The 18,025-nt window shown below is 40.1% G+C and overlaps 3 protein-coding genes across 5 annotated transcripts; 2 read left to right on the top strand and 1 right to left on the bottom strand.

Moving 5' to 3' along the window:
• The first annotated feature begins 2,750 nt into the window (after positions 1-2,750).
• On the top strand, positions 2,751-7,691 carry LOC131774024 (beta-1,4-N-acetylgalactosaminyltransferase 3-like). Of its 2 annotated transcripts, none has more exons than XM_059090034.2 (3): positions 2,751-3,772; positions 4,822-5,341; positions 6,081-7,691. In XM_059090034.2, the coding sequence occupies exons 1-3, from the start codon at positions 2,823-2,825 to the stop codon at positions 6,684-6,686; spliced, it is 2,076 nt and encodes a 691-aa protein (XP_058946017.2). In that variant the 5' UTR covers positions 2,751-2,822; the 3' UTR covers positions 6,687-7,691. The 2 variants fall into 2 exon arrangements, with proteins under 2 accessions (XP_058946017.2, XP_058946016.2); XM_059090033.2 differs by having other exon boundaries at positions 2,751-3,934.
• A 597-nt stretch (positions 7,692-8,288) lies between these two features.
• LOC131774058 (uncharacterized) lies at positions 8,289-11,869 on the top strand. Its single transcript, XM_059090068.2, has 3 exons — positions 8,289-9,319; positions 10,672-11,191; positions 11,573-11,869. Exons 1-3 carry the CDS (start codon positions 8,289-8,291, stop codon positions 11,867-11,869), a joined length of 1,848 nt encoding a protein of 615 aa, XP_058946051.2.
• A 478-nt stretch (positions 11,870-12,347) lies between these two features.
• Positions 12,348-16,477, bottom strand: LOC131774064 (uncharacterized). Of its 2 annotated transcripts, none has more exons than XM_059090075.2 (3): positions 15,114-16,477; positions 14,121-14,640; positions 12,348-13,290 (listed from the first exon to the last, which is right to left on the bottom strand). In XM_059090075.2, exons 1-3 carry the CDS (start codon positions 16,223-16,225, stop codon positions 12,997-12,999), a joined length of 1,926 nt encoding a protein of 641 aa, XP_058946058.2. In that variant the 5' UTR covers positions 16,226-16,477; the 3' UTR covers positions 12,348-12,996. The 2 variants fall into 2 exon arrangements, with proteins under 2 accessions (XP_058946058.2, XP_066027399.1); XM_066171302.1 differs by having other exon boundaries at positions 13,108-13,277.
• Between the last annotated feature and the right edge of the window lie 1,548 nt (positions 16,478-18,025).

Below are 18,025 nucleotides of genomic sequence, written 5' to 3'. Positions count from 1 at the left end.
ACTGCCTTTGTACATTTATGTCTTTGTTATGCAAAATATTTTAATCACGAAGGATTAGGGCCAAAATCATAGCGGGATTAAGGAGTTCATCGCAGAATTATAGATTAAATATTCACACAAAATCCCTGTCAACGCCTTTAGCTTTATACAACGCAGCTCTGTACAATCTAATATGACAGTTTTACTTTACTATTTATAGGAATCGGCATAGGTATTCATCAGTCCGTTTTCAGGACTTGTGTACATCGTCGTTAAGGCCTTGAGGCAAAAACAAACTGTTTTCTATTGTTTCTTATTAGTTTAGAGAATTTTATGGAACAGTACAGTCCTGACTGTTCCAGAAATATTATGGCATTTTGGAAAAGTACTGCTAAGCAGAGATCAGCTCGAGGACACTCAATTAAAAAGGTTTTGAATCAACAAAACATGTTTCAGTGTCACAGGGAAGGGTTTAACAAGTTGAAGTAACTTTTGAGCAGAACGAAACCGACTTTGATCGTCATCTCTGGCACCCAAATTAGAGAATGACGCCACGTGCCACGAGAAAACGTGTCTGAATTATTTTTTTAACAGTTCTCGAGACGTCTTGCTATGGAACGAGTGGCAGACATATTGCTGCCTGTTTATAAATGAATCCTTTTGGCTGTTTAAAATGGTCTGTAGCTTCGTACACAAAGGCACAATTTGCCACACGCGTTGGTTGAATAGTTATTTAAAAGATTACAGAACTCTCCAGGTCACGTACATACAGTAGAACTTATAAACATTTCTGTGATCGACAATAAAATGGCATCGATCGATTACATTGCAATGTTTTCATCTGAGAAATTTTAAGCCGGATGTACGTTGCAGTTAACCTCACCTCCAGTACGAAATCTTGCGCCCCTTTTGACAACGTTCTAGTCTTCTAAGATAGTCCTGTTTCTGTTTATTGTAATAAAACTCGCCAGCTCCTTCCTTGATAAGAATGGCTGCACATTCAGTATGGCCAGATCGAATCGCTGTGTGCATAGGAGGCCAGCCATTCTCGTCCAAAACATTTATATCTGCGCCATTTTTAATTAGTTCTTTTAGCAGTTCTGAGTTTCCCTCCATTACCACTTGGTGCATCAACGGAAAGTTTGCCTGTGTTTTCTGTTCGCCTTTGTTGACGTCACCTCCATTAACAGTTTTCTGCGTGTCTTCTTCGCCGGCAGAATCTTTTCCTTCCTCGTCAGAGTGTTCAACAATGTCCGTGAGAGCCCGTTGGCGAAACATTGTCAACCTTTCATAAGGCAAACTTAATTTACGCTGCATGTTGAGTGAGTTCCTATATTAATACACCCTACTGTGTATGCTTTGCGTTATCCTATGTAAACAAGTATATCGCTCTAATCACATCGGCTGCACAAGCCGGGGGAATTAAATCCGATCAGACTTGGCGCGGCTAAAAATACTCCTTGGTATCAATAAGCAGCTAATTCCAGAGGCCAATACGGCTTAAATATTACCGACAATGGATACGAATTCACGACAATGTACAAATCTACCCGTCAGTGAGCATTATGCCTTCCGCTACCTCACCTACAAAATATGCGGTGTCCGCAATTGGCTAATTAGTCCGTCCAATAAGTTACAAGTGCTAATGAGTTGACGATCAGTGACTTTTGTTAAGGAGCTCTACTCTGGTTTGTTAACGTGCAAATTAATGTACAACTGTACGTTACATGAGATATTTTTAAACCTCTCGGATAAATTTTTTATGGCAGAGAGGCGCTTTCAAAATGGCCCTTTTATTTGTTTAACTCTGCCTCCCAGTGCTCTTAAAGAAAGGGACTCAATAGAACAAAACAACCGGACGTTTCCACTCTGAATGGATGAATCTTTCAATCCGCATGTTTTGCATGGTTGTTTATTCATTCGTGTCTGTCATCGAAACAATTCTAAACGTCATGAACGTTTCATAACAAGATATTACTCATTTATTACCTTTAATTAAAGATTAAGTAACCTTTTCGGGTTCATAACGTTTCCATTAAGTGTATGATTTGTGAAATCTACTTAAAGCTTCTTCAGGACGATGGATCTGTCATATAGGAAAATTGATTGGTTCGTAATCGCTTTAATAACAAAGGCATCAACAGACAGAATAGATGGCTCCTCTCCAAGTTGTCACTTGGTTTACACAATAGTTCGAATATTCTGTAATATGTTTGCCTTTTTTTAATCTTATAGAACTTAAGTGCATACCACAAGAGCAATCAAACAACTTGAGAAAAAAATCCAAATTATTTAATGTAGAACATTCTTGTGAGAGCAACTTCTTGCAGCAAAATTATCGTCTAAAGCAGACTTTTTGAGACCATACTTATCAAGATCGGAGTTCAGATAGAGCAGCGGAAATGAGCTTAACCAAAAACAGATAGTGCTATTTGGCTGATACCAATCGAGTGATGGTGTTAAAAACGCACCCACTTTAGGTCTGGTCCCCAATCCGACGTCGTGTTTTGGGAACCAAATGACGCACTGGAGACGCTGGGTATGTTATCATGCCCTTCGGCTAACAGTCTGATGGACTGCTGATACATAAACAGTAACGCGACAATATTCGGCTTTCGGGATTTCGTCGTGAATCTTCGGCTATAGGAGGGCATCTCTGTGGGGTTAGGCTGTTCCGAGTTAATAAATGTGTGAAACATTGCTGTCGTTCCGGAAATTATTCGCCGTATATGCAACCCTACACCAGATAAGACTGCCGGTGAATACATTATGTCGCTTCGAGAACTAGGTTAGATTAGAACGCGCTTTTTTGGAGGAAAAACCACTATTTTTCTACTCTGACCATGAATCGTGTCATTTTAGTGAAAGCATTTTATTTTGGCGTTTCTACAGTCGGTCTTTGGGTCATATTAGTTGTGATTTATCTCTTGAATCGTCAGGAAATCTCCTCGAACGTAACGCTTATCCTTGGGACAAGCGACAAGTTGTTGATATCTAATCCAGACATCTACAACATAGAATTGGACGTAGACATCAAGTCCGAGGTTACTCTTCACGGGTTGAATAGACACTCTTGGGAAAAGTTTTGCCAGAGCAGCCTCGAACAAATCTGCAATTATCCAATTTTTCCAAAGGCTCCGGATGCAAGAGAGTACATTCCAAATGTCAACATAATCTCAGAGCGTGGAAGACTCGATCGAGTCATTAGATTGCTGGGTTACATTCGACCGAATGCCTTTGGAGAACATCAATTTTTGTTAACTTCAAATGGCTTGGCAGAGGTTTGGCTAAGTCCTAATGCCAACTGGACAGGCGCTCAAAGAATTGCTTACATCCGGTCCCAAAGTTCGCCATTGAAGAAGATGTCCTTTGAGGGTATAAAGTCTCAGATTTCGGATAGCGTGAAATTAGCCGCCAAACGAAGATACTATTTTGAACTCATTTACATTCAGTCGCAGAGTAATGCAACGAGAAGCAAACATTTAATTCAGGTCGCTTGGAAAAGACCAGATAGTCGTAGATTTGAGATCATCGATAACAAGTTTTTCTTGCTGTATACAAAGGACATGGATAAGGCGAAATTGAAAATTCTCGACGATGAGTTACCAAAAGCTCCCACTTGTGCGCAGTCTCGGACGACATTTGCGAACATGCACTTGAGGCCTGAAGCACTGCCTTACTTAGAGAAAACTGCCGTGGACGAGGCGCTTCCTATCTGTGATTATAAACCCAGTTATCTTCTTGATCCGGCTAATTTACCCCGCGACTTTAAACATTATCGCGGTGTGCGCAGGTATGTTCAAAAAACTTACACGTACCCATTTCAAAGCTTGAACGGAGTGATCAAATCGAAAACTGCGAATAAAGCTTTCATAGCTGGATACCCTTTGAATGAAAAGGAGGCATTGACTGTGGTGACAAATTACTTCAACGCTTTGAAGAGGATCTACCCTAGGTAAGGAATGTCAAACAGTGTAAAATCCTTTATTTGGGACTTTTCTATGCGGGGCACTATATTATTAGAAGGACACTATCTTTGGTCTCGAAAGGAGTGATGTTGTTAGAACTACTGAAACTGTGACCCTGAAGAGAATCCTCTCTAGAATTTTCCAGTCAACGCCAAGCGAAGGTCAAAGGTTGCATCTTTTCCGCTTCACGGTCGAACCTGTTTTAAGCGGTTATCCGTGGGGAATGACGGGGTAACCGCTCAACACAGGTTGACCGCTTGATACAGGTTCTAAAGAATAAGAGTATTATAAAAGCGATAAAGACGCGATGTTTTTCCATTATTGACCAGTTGATTTACAAAACCTCGCTCTAAAATACTGAAAAATACTCCTAATATTGGTTTTGAGAGATAAAGATGGCCGGATTAAGTTTTGTTTGAAATGTTACTCTTAGCTTTATTTAAGTGGTTTCGCTGCAAGTGACCGTTCTATACAGGTGGAGAACGATACAAACAGGCTGTTCGGACTAAGTTAAGGGTGATTACAATCGCTAAACGGAGGTGACTGCTTATTAGAAATGGAAATCACAGCAGGAGTAAATTTCGGGACTTTGGTCTGGAAATGGCCTGGTCACCCTGTGAAGCAGTTAGTGTTGCTTTCTTCAGACCTCCAGCGCGTTAGACAAGGAGTAGTCCCTTCTTCTCGGCGAAGTCCGTTGAGGCGAGTAAAAGAAATCACCCCCTAGAAGACAAAATGATAATAGCGTGCCGCGCGGAACTCTGAGAGTGACGTGCGGGAAAAAGTACTTGCGCGACGGGATTCGCCTAAAAAAGGAGGGGCTGCTCGCAGTCTACAAGCATGTCAAAAGATCTGAACTTCTTTTGTGTTTCCTCAGGACATACGAACTCTTGTCAGTCAGGCGCGTCGAAAAGAAAGGAGATCCGCTAAAAGGAGACAGATATCTCCTTGAGCTTGTGGTCAAATATCTTCCAAATGGCGCCAACTACATCTTGGCAGAATATGTATTCCAGCCAAAGGATCTATCGGGACCTTTGTGTTATCCAAGCGGCCTGCAGTGGGATAGGACAGCGGATGTTTACTTAATTCTCACTGCAAAGAACCTGGGTCGATGGGTTCACCATTTCATCAAGAACGTGGAGCAAATCGTAAAGGAAACAAAAGATGAACATTTACATGTGGTTATATTTGACTTCGGTAGCCCAGATATTGATTTGGAACAGGCTTTGAGAAAAAGTTCTCTGATAAACTATCACTTAATTGTGCAACCTGGGAACTATTCGCGGACTCTTTCTTTTGGTAGAGCTGTGCAATCGATAAAGGACCCAAACGCCATTATTGTAACCATTGACATGCATCTGGATCTTGGGAGTCAACTTATCAATGAAATTCGCAAGGTAAGCGTTCTTTTTTGTTTTACTTTTATTTTATTTTATTTTATTTTATTTTATTTTATTTTATTTTATTTTATTTTATTTTATTTTATTTTATTTATTTTATTTATTTTATTTATTTTATTTTATTTTATTTTATTTATTTTATTTTATTTTATTTTTTTATTTTATTTTATTTTATTTTAGGGGAGGGGATAAAAGGAAACTCCCTAGGGTTGGGTGGAGGTGGGAGGGGAAGGAAGTGGAAAAGGCAAGGAGTGTGAAAATAACCTGCGTGGAGTTCCTGTTAGCGCCGCACCACGAGCGACCAGGCCCACGACATTTTAATCAGAGGGATGTCTGTGAGGGATCATTTTCGAACTAGAACCATCGGTGCCCCCTTACAAAACCCCCGCTCGCTTGAGACGCGCGGGCTTCGCAACTCTTGTCGCTCCACCAATGAAAGCCTGCGTGCAGGTTTACTTGCAATTAACTACTCGCTCGGAGATTCGTTTATTAATTTCAAAGTATGTGTCATTTCTAAAACATGCACAGGAGTCAACAATAGTGCTTTGCACTTCAGTAGCATCCTGGCCCCGGCGAAATCAGTCGGTTCTTGCGTTTTTCCTATGCATTTATGTCAGGACTATTACCTGTTGAAAATACTAGTCATCGGAAATTAACGTGCGTGCGCCAAAGTTGATAAACTGTAACATAAATCGTCTGTTAAAAGTTTAGTTATCCTGTTATTTTGTCATTTCAGCATTGTATCAAAGGGAAAATGTTGCACGCTCCTCAGATAGTCTATCTTTACTGTGACGGAACCAGTGCTGTTCCCAGAGGGCGATGGTACCACTACAGCTATGGAACTGTGGCAGTGTACAAGGAAGACTGGGACAAATTTGGAGGATTCTCCAAGGATTTTGAGACAAAGGTTACATGGGGAGGCGAGGACTGGGATCTAATTGACGGCGCAGTCAAGAGTGGCTTGGAAATAGAGCGCACACGCTGTCCAAAGATTTACCATTATTACCACAGTAAGACAGGAATGTGGGTAAAAACTGAAAAGCCTAAATTAGCCAAGGGGGCAAAACCAACTCCAAAGACGGCACAAATAACGCCAAAAGCGGCAAAACCGGTGCCAAAAGTAGCAAAACAGATGCCAAAAGCGGCAAAAGCTTTGCCAAAAACGGCAAAACCGATGCCAAAAGCGGCAAAACCGATGCCAAAAGCAGCAAAACCGATGCCAAAAGCGGCAAATCCGATGCCAAAAGCGGCAAAACCTGAGCCAAAAATGGCAAAACCGATACCAATGACAGCAAAACTAACCAGAAAAAGGGCATTATCCATGTTTAAAGGTCATATTTAAGGCCAGCGAGGTATTCAATTTACTATTTTGGGACACGAAGACGTGGTCTACGAGTGTGGTACTCACAAGTTTTTAAATCTCATTTAAAACATTCCGTCTGAATATCCCAACGTGGCTTCATGAGGGCGATATGCGACAATCCTTAATGGCTCTTCGTCGTGAACAATGAAGCAAGAGAAATAATTTTGTTTTGAAGAAGATCATAGCTTGTAAGCTTTAGCGGCACCCCTCCTTTCTCTCAACTAATTTCTACCCTCCTTTCAGAATTTTAATCGCCATATCATAGGCGTAGTGATAGAGAAGTTGAATACTTAATGATTGTAAAGATTTACCTAGATTGCACACAACTTTCTTCCACTTCTTAGGAGCAAATAAGCGAATGGGCGCGCGACCCTTGAGAGATTTTCTATCTCCTGTCCAAAAAGTTCAACATTATGGTAAAATCATGATCAAATGTCATCCCATATGTTCTTTTATGAGAGGTCTTATTACACTTCCTGCCACAATAATATGAGTTACGTTACTTACTCCTATACCCGTCATATTCGTTTTCGTCCCGTTATACTATGAAGCAATGTTTAAACATGCAAACGTTAAATGCATAAATTGACTTGTATTTAATGAATTGTGAAGCAAATGTTTTATTTACGGCATGGAGCCGCGCTATGGTAGCTATTATGGACTGAATTCACTAGTAATTCACCTGACTGTCTGCCTTACAATTCTTGTGATCTTATTTCAGAGAATTTGGTAATGGATCAAATAATTAACGATCTCCTATTTATATTTTTCTTTATTCTTATCAATTGTCTGCTTGAAATTGTATTGTTAATCCTAAACTATTTAATACAGTAAAATATTTTGATCGGTTGTGGAAAATTGTTACCACCAGCACTTGCAAGTCATTGCCAATTGTTTGTAGGCAAGTACTTCAGTCTATTGTTGTTTCAAGTTGTTGTAATTTTTTCATATATATTGTTCAAGAGAAACTTCCGAGAGGCTTGCCATTTCTGAGATATATTACTTTTCTCGTTTGAAAGACATCGAAATAAAAATTCAAAAACAATTGTTACTGGGTGCATTTCCACCATCACGTCTCCTTCATTTCGCGATGAATGGCGTAATTTTCACCAGCAGGCCCCGGTTGTTTGAAGGTTGGTTAATGCCATCCACTGGATAAATCCCTATCCGGTAAATGGTGTAGTAAGTTGATATCACTTATCCTCTGGATAGCCTTTCATGTCTTGGATAACGTTATCCGACCTTTATACGATAGTTCGAACCCTGGGGAGTTATTTAATCGCATGTCTTATCGTCCAGGCTAGGGTAGTTGTTGTCGTTTTGACAACCTTAGAGAAGTCGTTATTACAGTCTTTCGTGTGAGTTTTTTCTTTAACACCTTTAACAATACATCTTAACTGAGAAGAAAATCTCCGTGGGAACGACCCCAGCAGCGTAAATGTATCAAACGCTTTATTTGCATTTCATTGAAAATATCGAACATGGGACAGTCCGAGCTGCCCACATCTTCTGTTATCTGATTCATACTCCTTGGCGAGTTGGACAACTTATATTATTCAGGAACGAATGCTGGCGACAATCATGGCTCGCGTTAATTTTAGACGAATGGTTTTCGTTTTTGTTCTCATATTAGATCTTTGGGTACTATTTATCGTCATTCATCGCTCACCGCTTATCGTTGATACACGCCAGAAAATCCTTGCAAAAATTAACGGAACTCATGACTGGCTTATAACAAGAGCTCATTACACCAATATTGAAGAAACCTCAACGGGTTTTAACAAACATACTTGGATATTCGAAAGTTGTCAGATTTCACTTCAACAATTATGCAATCATCCAATGTTTCCAAAATCTCCGGACATTAGAAAAACTATTTCAAATGCTGACCTTAATTTTACAGCTAAGAACAATTTCGTGGCTATTCGATTGCTGGGCTACATTCGACCAAATGTTACTGATGTCTATCAATTTTTGTTGACCTCGATTGGATCAGCTGAAATGTGGCTTAGTTCGAGTTCTGACTGGAAAGATGCAAGAAGAATAGCTGCGGCCAGTGGTACACAAAATCTTTCGAACCCCATCAGTTTGGTTGGGGGAAGGAAATATTACATTGAGGCAATCTATGTTCAAGCTGAACTTAAAAACAGCCAACAGTTGATACAAATCTCTTGGAAACGACTCAATAGCGCTGACGGATTCGATGTGATTGATGGACCTTTCTTCTCACCATACACGAACGATGACGAAAAATATGAATTTGAAGTATACGATTACAAATTGCCAGGTGCACTTTATTGTGCTCAATTCGACAGAAGGTCTACCAACAAGTTCTTGAGGCCAGAGAAGCTTCCATACCTCGAACGAGCTGCTGTGGACCAAGTTTTAGAGGTATGTGACTATAGCCCCAGTTACCTCATCGATCCGGAAAATCTGCCATCTGACTTTCAAATGTATTATGGTGTTTCACTATATGTACAACGAACGAATGTTTACCCGCCTTTGAATGGAACGAGAATGGCTTTCGAGGAGATGATATTTTTCCTCGAGGAAGAGGCAGCGTTTTCAGTTATAAACAAATACTTCGAGGAGTTGAGTGGAGCTTTCCCCGGGTAAGTTTAATCAAACACACCGATGCATTTTTATTTTTAGGTGAATGGGAGTGCAAACTCATGATAAATTGAGATTTATTCATGTGAGGCCTTCCACCCGTAAGAGCTCTTTTGAGTGTCTTTAACGGACACTTGTTTTTCTTTTTGTTACAGTATTAAGTTCTTTGTTTTATAAGTTTTGCGCCTTATGCTATGATTATGAAAACAAATCAAAACAGAACAAACCAGATTTTTCATAAAAATGTACTTTTGAGTTTTGGAAAAATAAGCAGTTTGGAATACTTCTCTGGATACTAGAATATAATTAATCTCCATACTGTAGCCGTCAGCCAGCTTAAAAAAAAATAAACAGCGTATAACTTGGATTATGGTTGTTCTATTCTTGAGCAGATTTACCTTCAAAACGAATAATCCAATCTATTTAATTGTCTCCGAAATGTTTGTTTTACTTAGCAACTTGTCATGAAAACGCCCACACTTCTAGACATTTTAATAAGTCACCCCAGAAATAATAACGTAAAATATAAATTCTCACTCGGAAAATTAAAGAAACAGGATATAAAAAATTTTGAAATGAAAATCAAACATTTTGAAATGAAAATCAAACATTTTGCATCCGGCTTGAAGTCTAAGTAATCTCACTCAAAAATAAAAAAATTGTAAAGCAATTAGCACTGCGCATGCTCTACGCGAAGCTGTAAGGCAACGTTGAGAGTGAAATTTTGCATACAATTACACTTAATTTAAAAAAAGTTCAAGCGACCTCTTTCCTTTTTATTTTAATTAAGTTATAGCAGACATATATTCAAACTTTTCTGCGTTGAATTTACCTGCTTTTCGTAGAAAGCTGAAGTTGAGGTTATTGTTATGAATTCAGGGTTTACCTTGGTGTAAAACTCCTATGCAGTTCTTCTTTGCTTTGCAATTATTACTTTCCTCGGCTCCTTTGTTTGCATTTTTTTGTCTTCTTTGTTCCAAATTACTCGTGAAAGTAACAACGGGCACTTCCACCAGAGATGGTAAATATTAAACGTTTATTAAGGCTCAGGGAGCAGTCATTATTTGTCTTCGGGGGAGGGGGGATTGGAGAGTTTTGTTTGCGTCACGATAAATTTTATCTGATTCCACACCCCCCCTCCCCATAAGGCTCTGTAATGTTCTTATGGCCCCCCTCATTGCAGTAAATTGGTAGAAAATTATCTATGGTTCCCCCCTTTATACTCAGTTCCCCCCCTGAAAACCATGTGATCCTTGCAAAATCTTTCACCCCTCCTCCCAGACAGTAAATGGTCACTGGTCCCCAAATGCAGAAATTTTTCAATCAACACTAAGTACTAACCCTCTCCATCCAGGAAATACGAACTCCAATCTGTTATTAGCGTTGAAAGAAGAGAAGACCCCGGAAAAGGTAATAAATATTTCCTCGAACTTGTCGTCAAAGATATCCCAAGAGACATCAGTTATGTCCTGGCAGAAAATGTTTTTGAACCGAAAGATGAAAGTGAGCCATTGTGCTATCCTAGTGGCCTGCTGTGGAACAGGAATGCGGATGTCTACCTGATTCTGACCGCCAAGAACCTGGGTCGATGGGTTCACCATTTTATCAGAAACGTAGAAGAAATCATGCTAGAGACGGAAGACGAACATTTACATGTGGTTATTTTCGACTTCGATAGCCCTGATATTGATCTAGAGCAGGCCTTGAAACGAAGCACTCTGAAAAATTATCATTTTATCAGAAAACCTGGTAATTATTCTCGCAGTATTGCCATAAGTGAAGCAGTGGCATCAATAAAGGACTTAGATGCCATTATTGTTACTATTGATCTACACCTGGATATTGGGAGCCGAGCAATAAACGATATACGCAAGGTAATTGGAGAGAGGGTACTGGGGTGTGGGTGGGATTTTCTCAGGGGTTGGGGTTAGACTATTAACATTATCATTTAGGTGTTAGTCATTATCTAACTACGTAATGGATAGTTGAGGCAAGTGCCCCTAAGTCAACAAACTTGATCGTCTGTTAACCTTTTTAACTCCCAAAATCTGCTTGTGTTTTAAAATTCTCCCCTTTAAAGTATTTGCAAGAATTTGGTGTCAGATCAAGATAACATCTTCCACCCCATAAGTTTCAGTATTCCCTTTACCTATATGCAGAATGATGTATAGATATCTATAGGGAGAAATTACATGTTAATCACTTCTAGGAGTTAAAAAGTTGAAGGTCTCTTTGCTGTCATATTGTCATTTCAGCATTGCATCAGAAGCAAAACATTGTACGCTCCACAGATAGCTTTTCTTGACTGTGACGGAACTAGTGCTGTTCCCATAGGGGAATGGAACCGCTACAGCTATGGAACTGTGGCAGTGCACAAGGAGGACTGGGACAAATTTGGAGGGTTCTCTAAGTATTTCGAGACAAAAGTTACATGGGGAGGCGAGGACTGGGATCTTATTGACGGCGCAGTCAAGAGTGGCCTGGAAATAGAGCGCAAGCCAAGCCCATATATCTACCATTATTACCACACTAAAGCAGGAATGTGGCTATAAAATACCAATGACGGAGAAACCACCGAGCCAAAATCTGTAGATAAACTTTAAAGATCTTGTTTATGGCCAGCATGTTTCGGTTGGGCCGTGGAAGGGGGGAGGAGTGAGGAGGGGTGGGGGGGGGGGGGGGAGTAGATCTACCAGCGCAGCACCAACACATTTTTAATCTAATTGTAAACATATTGTCTCACCATCCCAGAACTGGATACATGATGGCGATATAACACAATTCTTAATAATTCTTAGTCTTAACAACATAGCAAAATGAAAGAAATTCGTTCCAAAGAGAGTCAGAGTATGAAGTCTTTTACAGCACACCGAACCCAAACTCCACCCTAGCGGATCCCCTGTTCTTTCTTAGCCACCGACCAAGCACAACCAGGATGGTGACCAGCATAAGCAAATGTTGAATTTTAAAGGTTGTAAAGTATCTTCTAGGCTGCAAACATTTTTTATTTTTATCAGCTGTTCCCAAGTACTGAAGACGTAGGCAATGGGTTGCCTACTCGCTCTTGGTATTTCGGAGGGATAGTCAATGTAACTGTAAAAAACGTTAAAAATTGTATAGAATTATATGTAAGTATTATATAAAATCTCATCCCATCGGTACCTTTATAGGCTGTTTTAATTTGAAATTCTAAGTATTAGTCATGCGTCATTTTCACATTCGTCATATTGTACTGAAAAATAAAATTATAACATATTAATGATCAATATCTGGGTGTTTTTGTTTACTATATAAGCAGCACAAATATGAAGTTTATTGCGTAAAGCCAAGCGAAAGTGGCGATCAAGGGCGTCTCTTCGTAATATGCTCAACTATTTTCATCAGACCAACTGTACAAATTAAAACTCTCCTGTGACAAGTATTCAGTTCTCGTTTACTTAAAGTCCAGCTCACCGAGGAGTACTGTGCAGATTTACAAATACTTTTTCTTCGAAACTCGAGGAGCAATTGTTGGTTTTACGACAGTCGTACTTCACGTTCGAGTTCGTTTCCCCAACCCCTTCCGCCCGCCTCCTCCTGTTAGTTAAGGTGACGGCAGATTGGTTTCAGCCTAGCTGGATATTAAACCTCGTTCCTAGTCTCCTTGGCGTCAAACTTGGTCAAAAACTCATTCCTTCGATTACCACATTCCATATTTGGTGTGGTAATAATGATAGACCCATGGTGATCGTTTCCTTTCTATTTCCAGGCCACCCTTGACTGCGCCGTCAATGATGTCCCAGTCCTCTCCTCCCCACGTGGTTTTGTTAACAAAACCCTGTGAAAAGCCTCCGAATCTTTCCCAGTCTTCTTTATACATAGCAACTGTTCCATAGCTGTAGTGGTACCATGAGCCTCTGGGAAGGGCACTGCTTCCACCACAATTTAGAAAGATGATTTGGGGAGCATAGACGGTCCTTCCTTTGATACAGTGCTGAAAAGAACGTGAAAAACTGTTAAAACTTCAATAAAAGTCTGTGTAACATAGGAGTCAAGCCTGGAAATGCCATCAAAAACTTGAAATGTACTTAGGGAGCTGTTCCTTTTTGGTTTATATTTCGAGGAGGCTGAAAAAATTTCAAAATGCTAACAAGGTGAAACATTTAATTGGTTACTCAGAAGCCAACATTGATACGGCTATTATTTCTTCCCAACACAGCTTAGGAACCTGTCATAATTAATCGCTGTAGTAGGGGTGGGGTGGGGGCTGGTTGTGTCACGATAAAAATGAAAAATTTACCTATTCTCCATAAGGCTCGGTAAAACTACCATAACACTCCTTATTGGCAATTAATTGGCAGTCAATTTTCTTTAGTCTCCCATTTATACTCTGTTGGCCACGACTGATCCCACCTTTGTTCCCCCTGAGAACCATATAATTCCTCCCCCCCCCAAATTTCCTCCGACCTCCCCCCTCCACCTTCCCGGTCATAAATGATGACTTCTATTATTCATTTGGAGTTTTATTTACCCTTTGGGTCGTGTGACCTTGGTTCTGCTGATTGACTGTTGTGACTGATCCTACCTTTGTTTCCCCCGAGAACCATATGATTCCCCCCCAAAAAAATTCCTCTGAAACCCCCCCCCATCCCCCCCTTTGGCCCCTCCCCCCCACCTTCTCGGTGATAAAGAGTGACTTGCTCATTCATTTAGAGTTCTATCTAGCCCTTTGGGTCGTGTGAACTTTGTTCTGATTGGCTTTTGTGATTACTTTTGAGGTAAGTGATTTGCAACAGTCCATTTCAAAGAGCTCCTCGTCCCTACCTTACGTATGTCGTTAATCATCTGACTTCCGATATCCAGATGCAAGTCAATGGTTACTACAATGGCTTCAGGATCATCTATTGACTTTATAGCTTCCATTAAGGAAACTGTGCGCGAATAATTACCAGGCTTTGAGATATAATGATGGTTCCTCAGATTGCTTCTTCTTAAAACGTGCTCTAAGTCAATATCTGGGCTGTTGAAGTCAAATATAACCACGTGTAAATGTTCATCTTTCGTTTCTCGTACAATTTCTTCCACGTTCTTGATAAAGTGATGAACCCACCGACCCAGGTTCTTGACCGTGAGAATCAGATAGACATCCGCTGTCCTGTTCCACTGTAGGCCTCTGGGATAACACAACGACTCACTTCTATCTTTCGGTTTAAAAATATATTCCGATAAAATATAGCCATCAAAGTTTGTGAGATCTTTTACAGCAAGCTCCAGAAGATATCTATTTCCCTTCTCAGGATCTTTCTTTTTTTCAACGCGAATGATATCCTCAAGTTCATATTTCCTGTTGAAATAATGTTTTACTCAATCATAAGTGTGGATCATAGATTGATCTCCACTTCACATTGTGTAGATCAGCCAGACCTGACTTAGCCTACTAGTAACCATTATACAACATCAAATTTATTACACTTATTGCTTGGTTTTTCTTGCATTATCATTATCCTCTTTTGACACGATTTCCCAGAATTCGAGGAGGTATTCTAAGCTTCCGACTGAATCTTCGAACGTCGCATCGAACGAACGACTACACGAACGACCGAACGACTAACCGAACGAACGACAACGGCGACGACCGGCAAAACTAAAGAACGAACGAGTTACGGAAGTGACGAACGAACGAGCAAATAAATTAAAGAACTAACAAGCAACGACAGTCAGGAAAGATCAAGGATTGACAAATGGCAATACACGAATGGTCAACGACTGCTCACAAAGAAAGGCTAGTTTCAAATTTAAAAAATCTCAAATTCTTACCCTGGATAGCTTTTTTCCACAGTTTCCATATACGCCTCAACCACGGACCACGCTTCTTCCTCTTCTAAGGGATCCTCAGCCAAAAACACGTTATGCGCCGTGTGACTTCTGATAATGCCATCAATATTTGGATATGGGTAACCGTACGTTTTATGCACATGTTTTTTTACGCCATGGTATTTTTCAAACCCATTTAATTTAGCAGGATTGAGAATATAGCTAGGACTGTAGTCACAAAATGGTAAAGCACCACTAATGGCGGAATTATCCAAGCTAGGATATGGCTCTGATCTCATATATTTGTTTGCGTAGCTTTTCTGATATTTTGCACAGTAGTGAGCTTTGGGTAAACGATCGTCATAGGTTTTGTACTTGTCCTTCTCACTGTCATTTGTATACAGTGAGAGTGATTCGCTCTCAATAATCTCAAACGTGGATTTTCCTGGTCGTTTCCAGGCGACTTGCAGAAAGTTCTCGCCTCTTTTGCGACCTCCAAGGGAGTACACGATCTCAATGAAATATCGTTTTCTCGCCTCTAAATAAACTCCGGCGGAAATCTGTGATTTTACAGCCTCAAAGTCCCATTTTTTTATTGTAGATTTCAAATCAGTTTGCCTGATGTAAGCAATCTGGTTTGCCGACCTCCAACTTTTATCAGGACTTAGCCAGACTTCAGCAAAACCATTCGATGTTACCGCGAAGAGATGTTCACCTGATAAATTTGGAACCAAAAAACCAAGTAAACGATGGGCATCCACGCGGCGACGGCTCCGCGTAGTGATTTCTGTTCGTGATATTATTTCTCTTTTATCCGGTGCTTTAGGAAAGATTGGGAAATTGCAAAGGGCTTCAATGCTCTTCAAACAGTTGTATTCCCAAACATGGTGGTTTAGTCCTTTTGACATGTCAAAGATCTCTTCGTCAAGATCGAGGTCTCCGCCGGACCTCAGAAAAAACAGTCGCTCCAAAGAGCCAACCAGTTTCTTCTGGAAGCTCCTTGCGCTTGGTAAACAATCTTGTCGACCCAAAAGGCACACATCGGTGAAAATTAAAGAAAGACACGTAAAGAAGGAACCGGCAGAAACAACTAATTTCAACACTGTAAGATTCATCCCTCTATTGTAAAATCAAAGAAATACTCCTCTCCAAAGTTTCATCTCAGTTGTCCCGTCACAAAGTCTATATTTCCCACTGCCAAGAATAAGCGTTCACTTGAGATACTCAAGGACTTAATAGACCCCCCACACTAATTATCTTAACTCACCAAAGAAGGATGGGAGCCTGCAAGATTATCCTTGTGAAAGCAAACTAGCTCTGTCTAAGAAGGAGATGGAAAATTTGCTCAAATGTAGCCCGGGTTCTGTATTAACCTCTCTCCCTGATATTATCGTCTGCAATGCGATAATGCACAAACCGGAGGTGGTTTATTTTTGAAAAACATTCTGATATTATCTCTGAGAATTGTATACCGTGTCTAAGGATGGAATCTTTTCTTTTATCTTTCGTTTGCTTTGTCGTTAGCTTCTTTCGTGAGCAAAAACCAGATAAACACATTCTAATTCTTCAGTGCTTGGCTTCCATATTCTTAATCGTATATTGAAAGTATCGTTTTTTCCAACTTTTTTTTCATTCTTCTTTTAAATCTTTGGGCATCTTTTCACGACCCGTGGTTGGAATCTGACCCAGGATGAACTATCGCAAAAGGTCCCCGTTCTGCATTTGAATATTGTTCACCGATTAGATGAAAGAGTTCGGCAGAAAAGCTACGGATCGCCCACTCTTTCCGGACCGGAATTAGAATTCTTGCTGAGATTTGGGTTGATTAGACTAAAAGGGCTGAAAATTTTATGAAACGCTAACATGGGCGTGATAGCTTAAATCAAATATGTAAACAACGGGTGATGATACACAATGAGCAATACATCACTAGGAGTTATTGCCAACCATTGAGTGACCCAATCAGACCGATATCAGGTTGGCACAAACAAGTTTGGAGTTTCCAAGGCAACTTGTGGACTCATCGATAAAGTAGGTGAAAAAGCTTTTGGTTATCCTGTTGATGATCTTCTTTTGTTCGACATGCGGCGAAGAAACATTCCACGAGAAACGAATCCGTGAGAACGAACTTAACTTTGCACTTCTTATCCTTCCAGCTTTGTGATCCGTTAGTTTATTTTGGCCTTTTTATTCACGAATATTTACTTTTAAAACATTTTCAAGTGGAAGACACTCCAGAGGATGTTGTGACTTCGTCGAGAGACCTTCTTATCAGACATATTGGGACACCATTACTAATTCGAGTCCGATACAATTTGATGGGACTGAACTGCTTTGATTTGGTCATGCGCACTATCACGTATCTTGAGTGCCTGGATCGAAAATAATTAAGCTGTGTTAAAGCAGTCTCGTATATCTTAGAGCTAAAAATGTCAAGTTCTATCTTGAAGTCGCTTTCTTAGAAGAAGAAGTAGATAACGAAATTAATCAAATATTTATCAGCTATCATATGTTATGTATTTTGCTTAGCCACAACCGGTGAAAACAATAAAGCCGCGTCTTTAGTTCTGCATGCATTTTAAAAATTCTGTGATATCGTGCTTTTTTCCTCCTCTTCACTCATTCTCATCCACGAATTTCGTTTGTTTGATCAACCACCCATTCAATATTGACCAAACATATTCCGTTAAATGGTTGAATACTAGTCAAAAGGCCTTGTTTGCGTTCAAGGATAATTTTGGACCGAGGCAGGGTCAAGGTTCAAAAAATGAACTATTGGACCAAAGCCGATATCCAAAATTCTTGTTAGAATAAGCTTTGAGAATAAAGGATTTTTAAAGGCCAAGAGACTACATAAGAAAGCACAAGAGTGGACAAGAAAGATGGCAATCCCGAGCGTGCACTCCTTAGCAGGT

This window comes from Pocillopora verrucosa, chromosome 8 (assembly GCF_036669915.1).
Source record: "Pocillopora verrucosa isolate sample1 chromosome 8, ASM3666991v2, whole genome shotgun sequence".
Lineage (NCBI taxonomy): Eukaryota > Metazoa > Cnidaria > Anthozoa > Scleractinia > Pocilloporidae > Pocillopora > Pocillopora verrucosa.
Note: the sequence above shows the minus strand (reverse complement) of the source record. Positions and strands in the feature narration are given on the sequence as shown.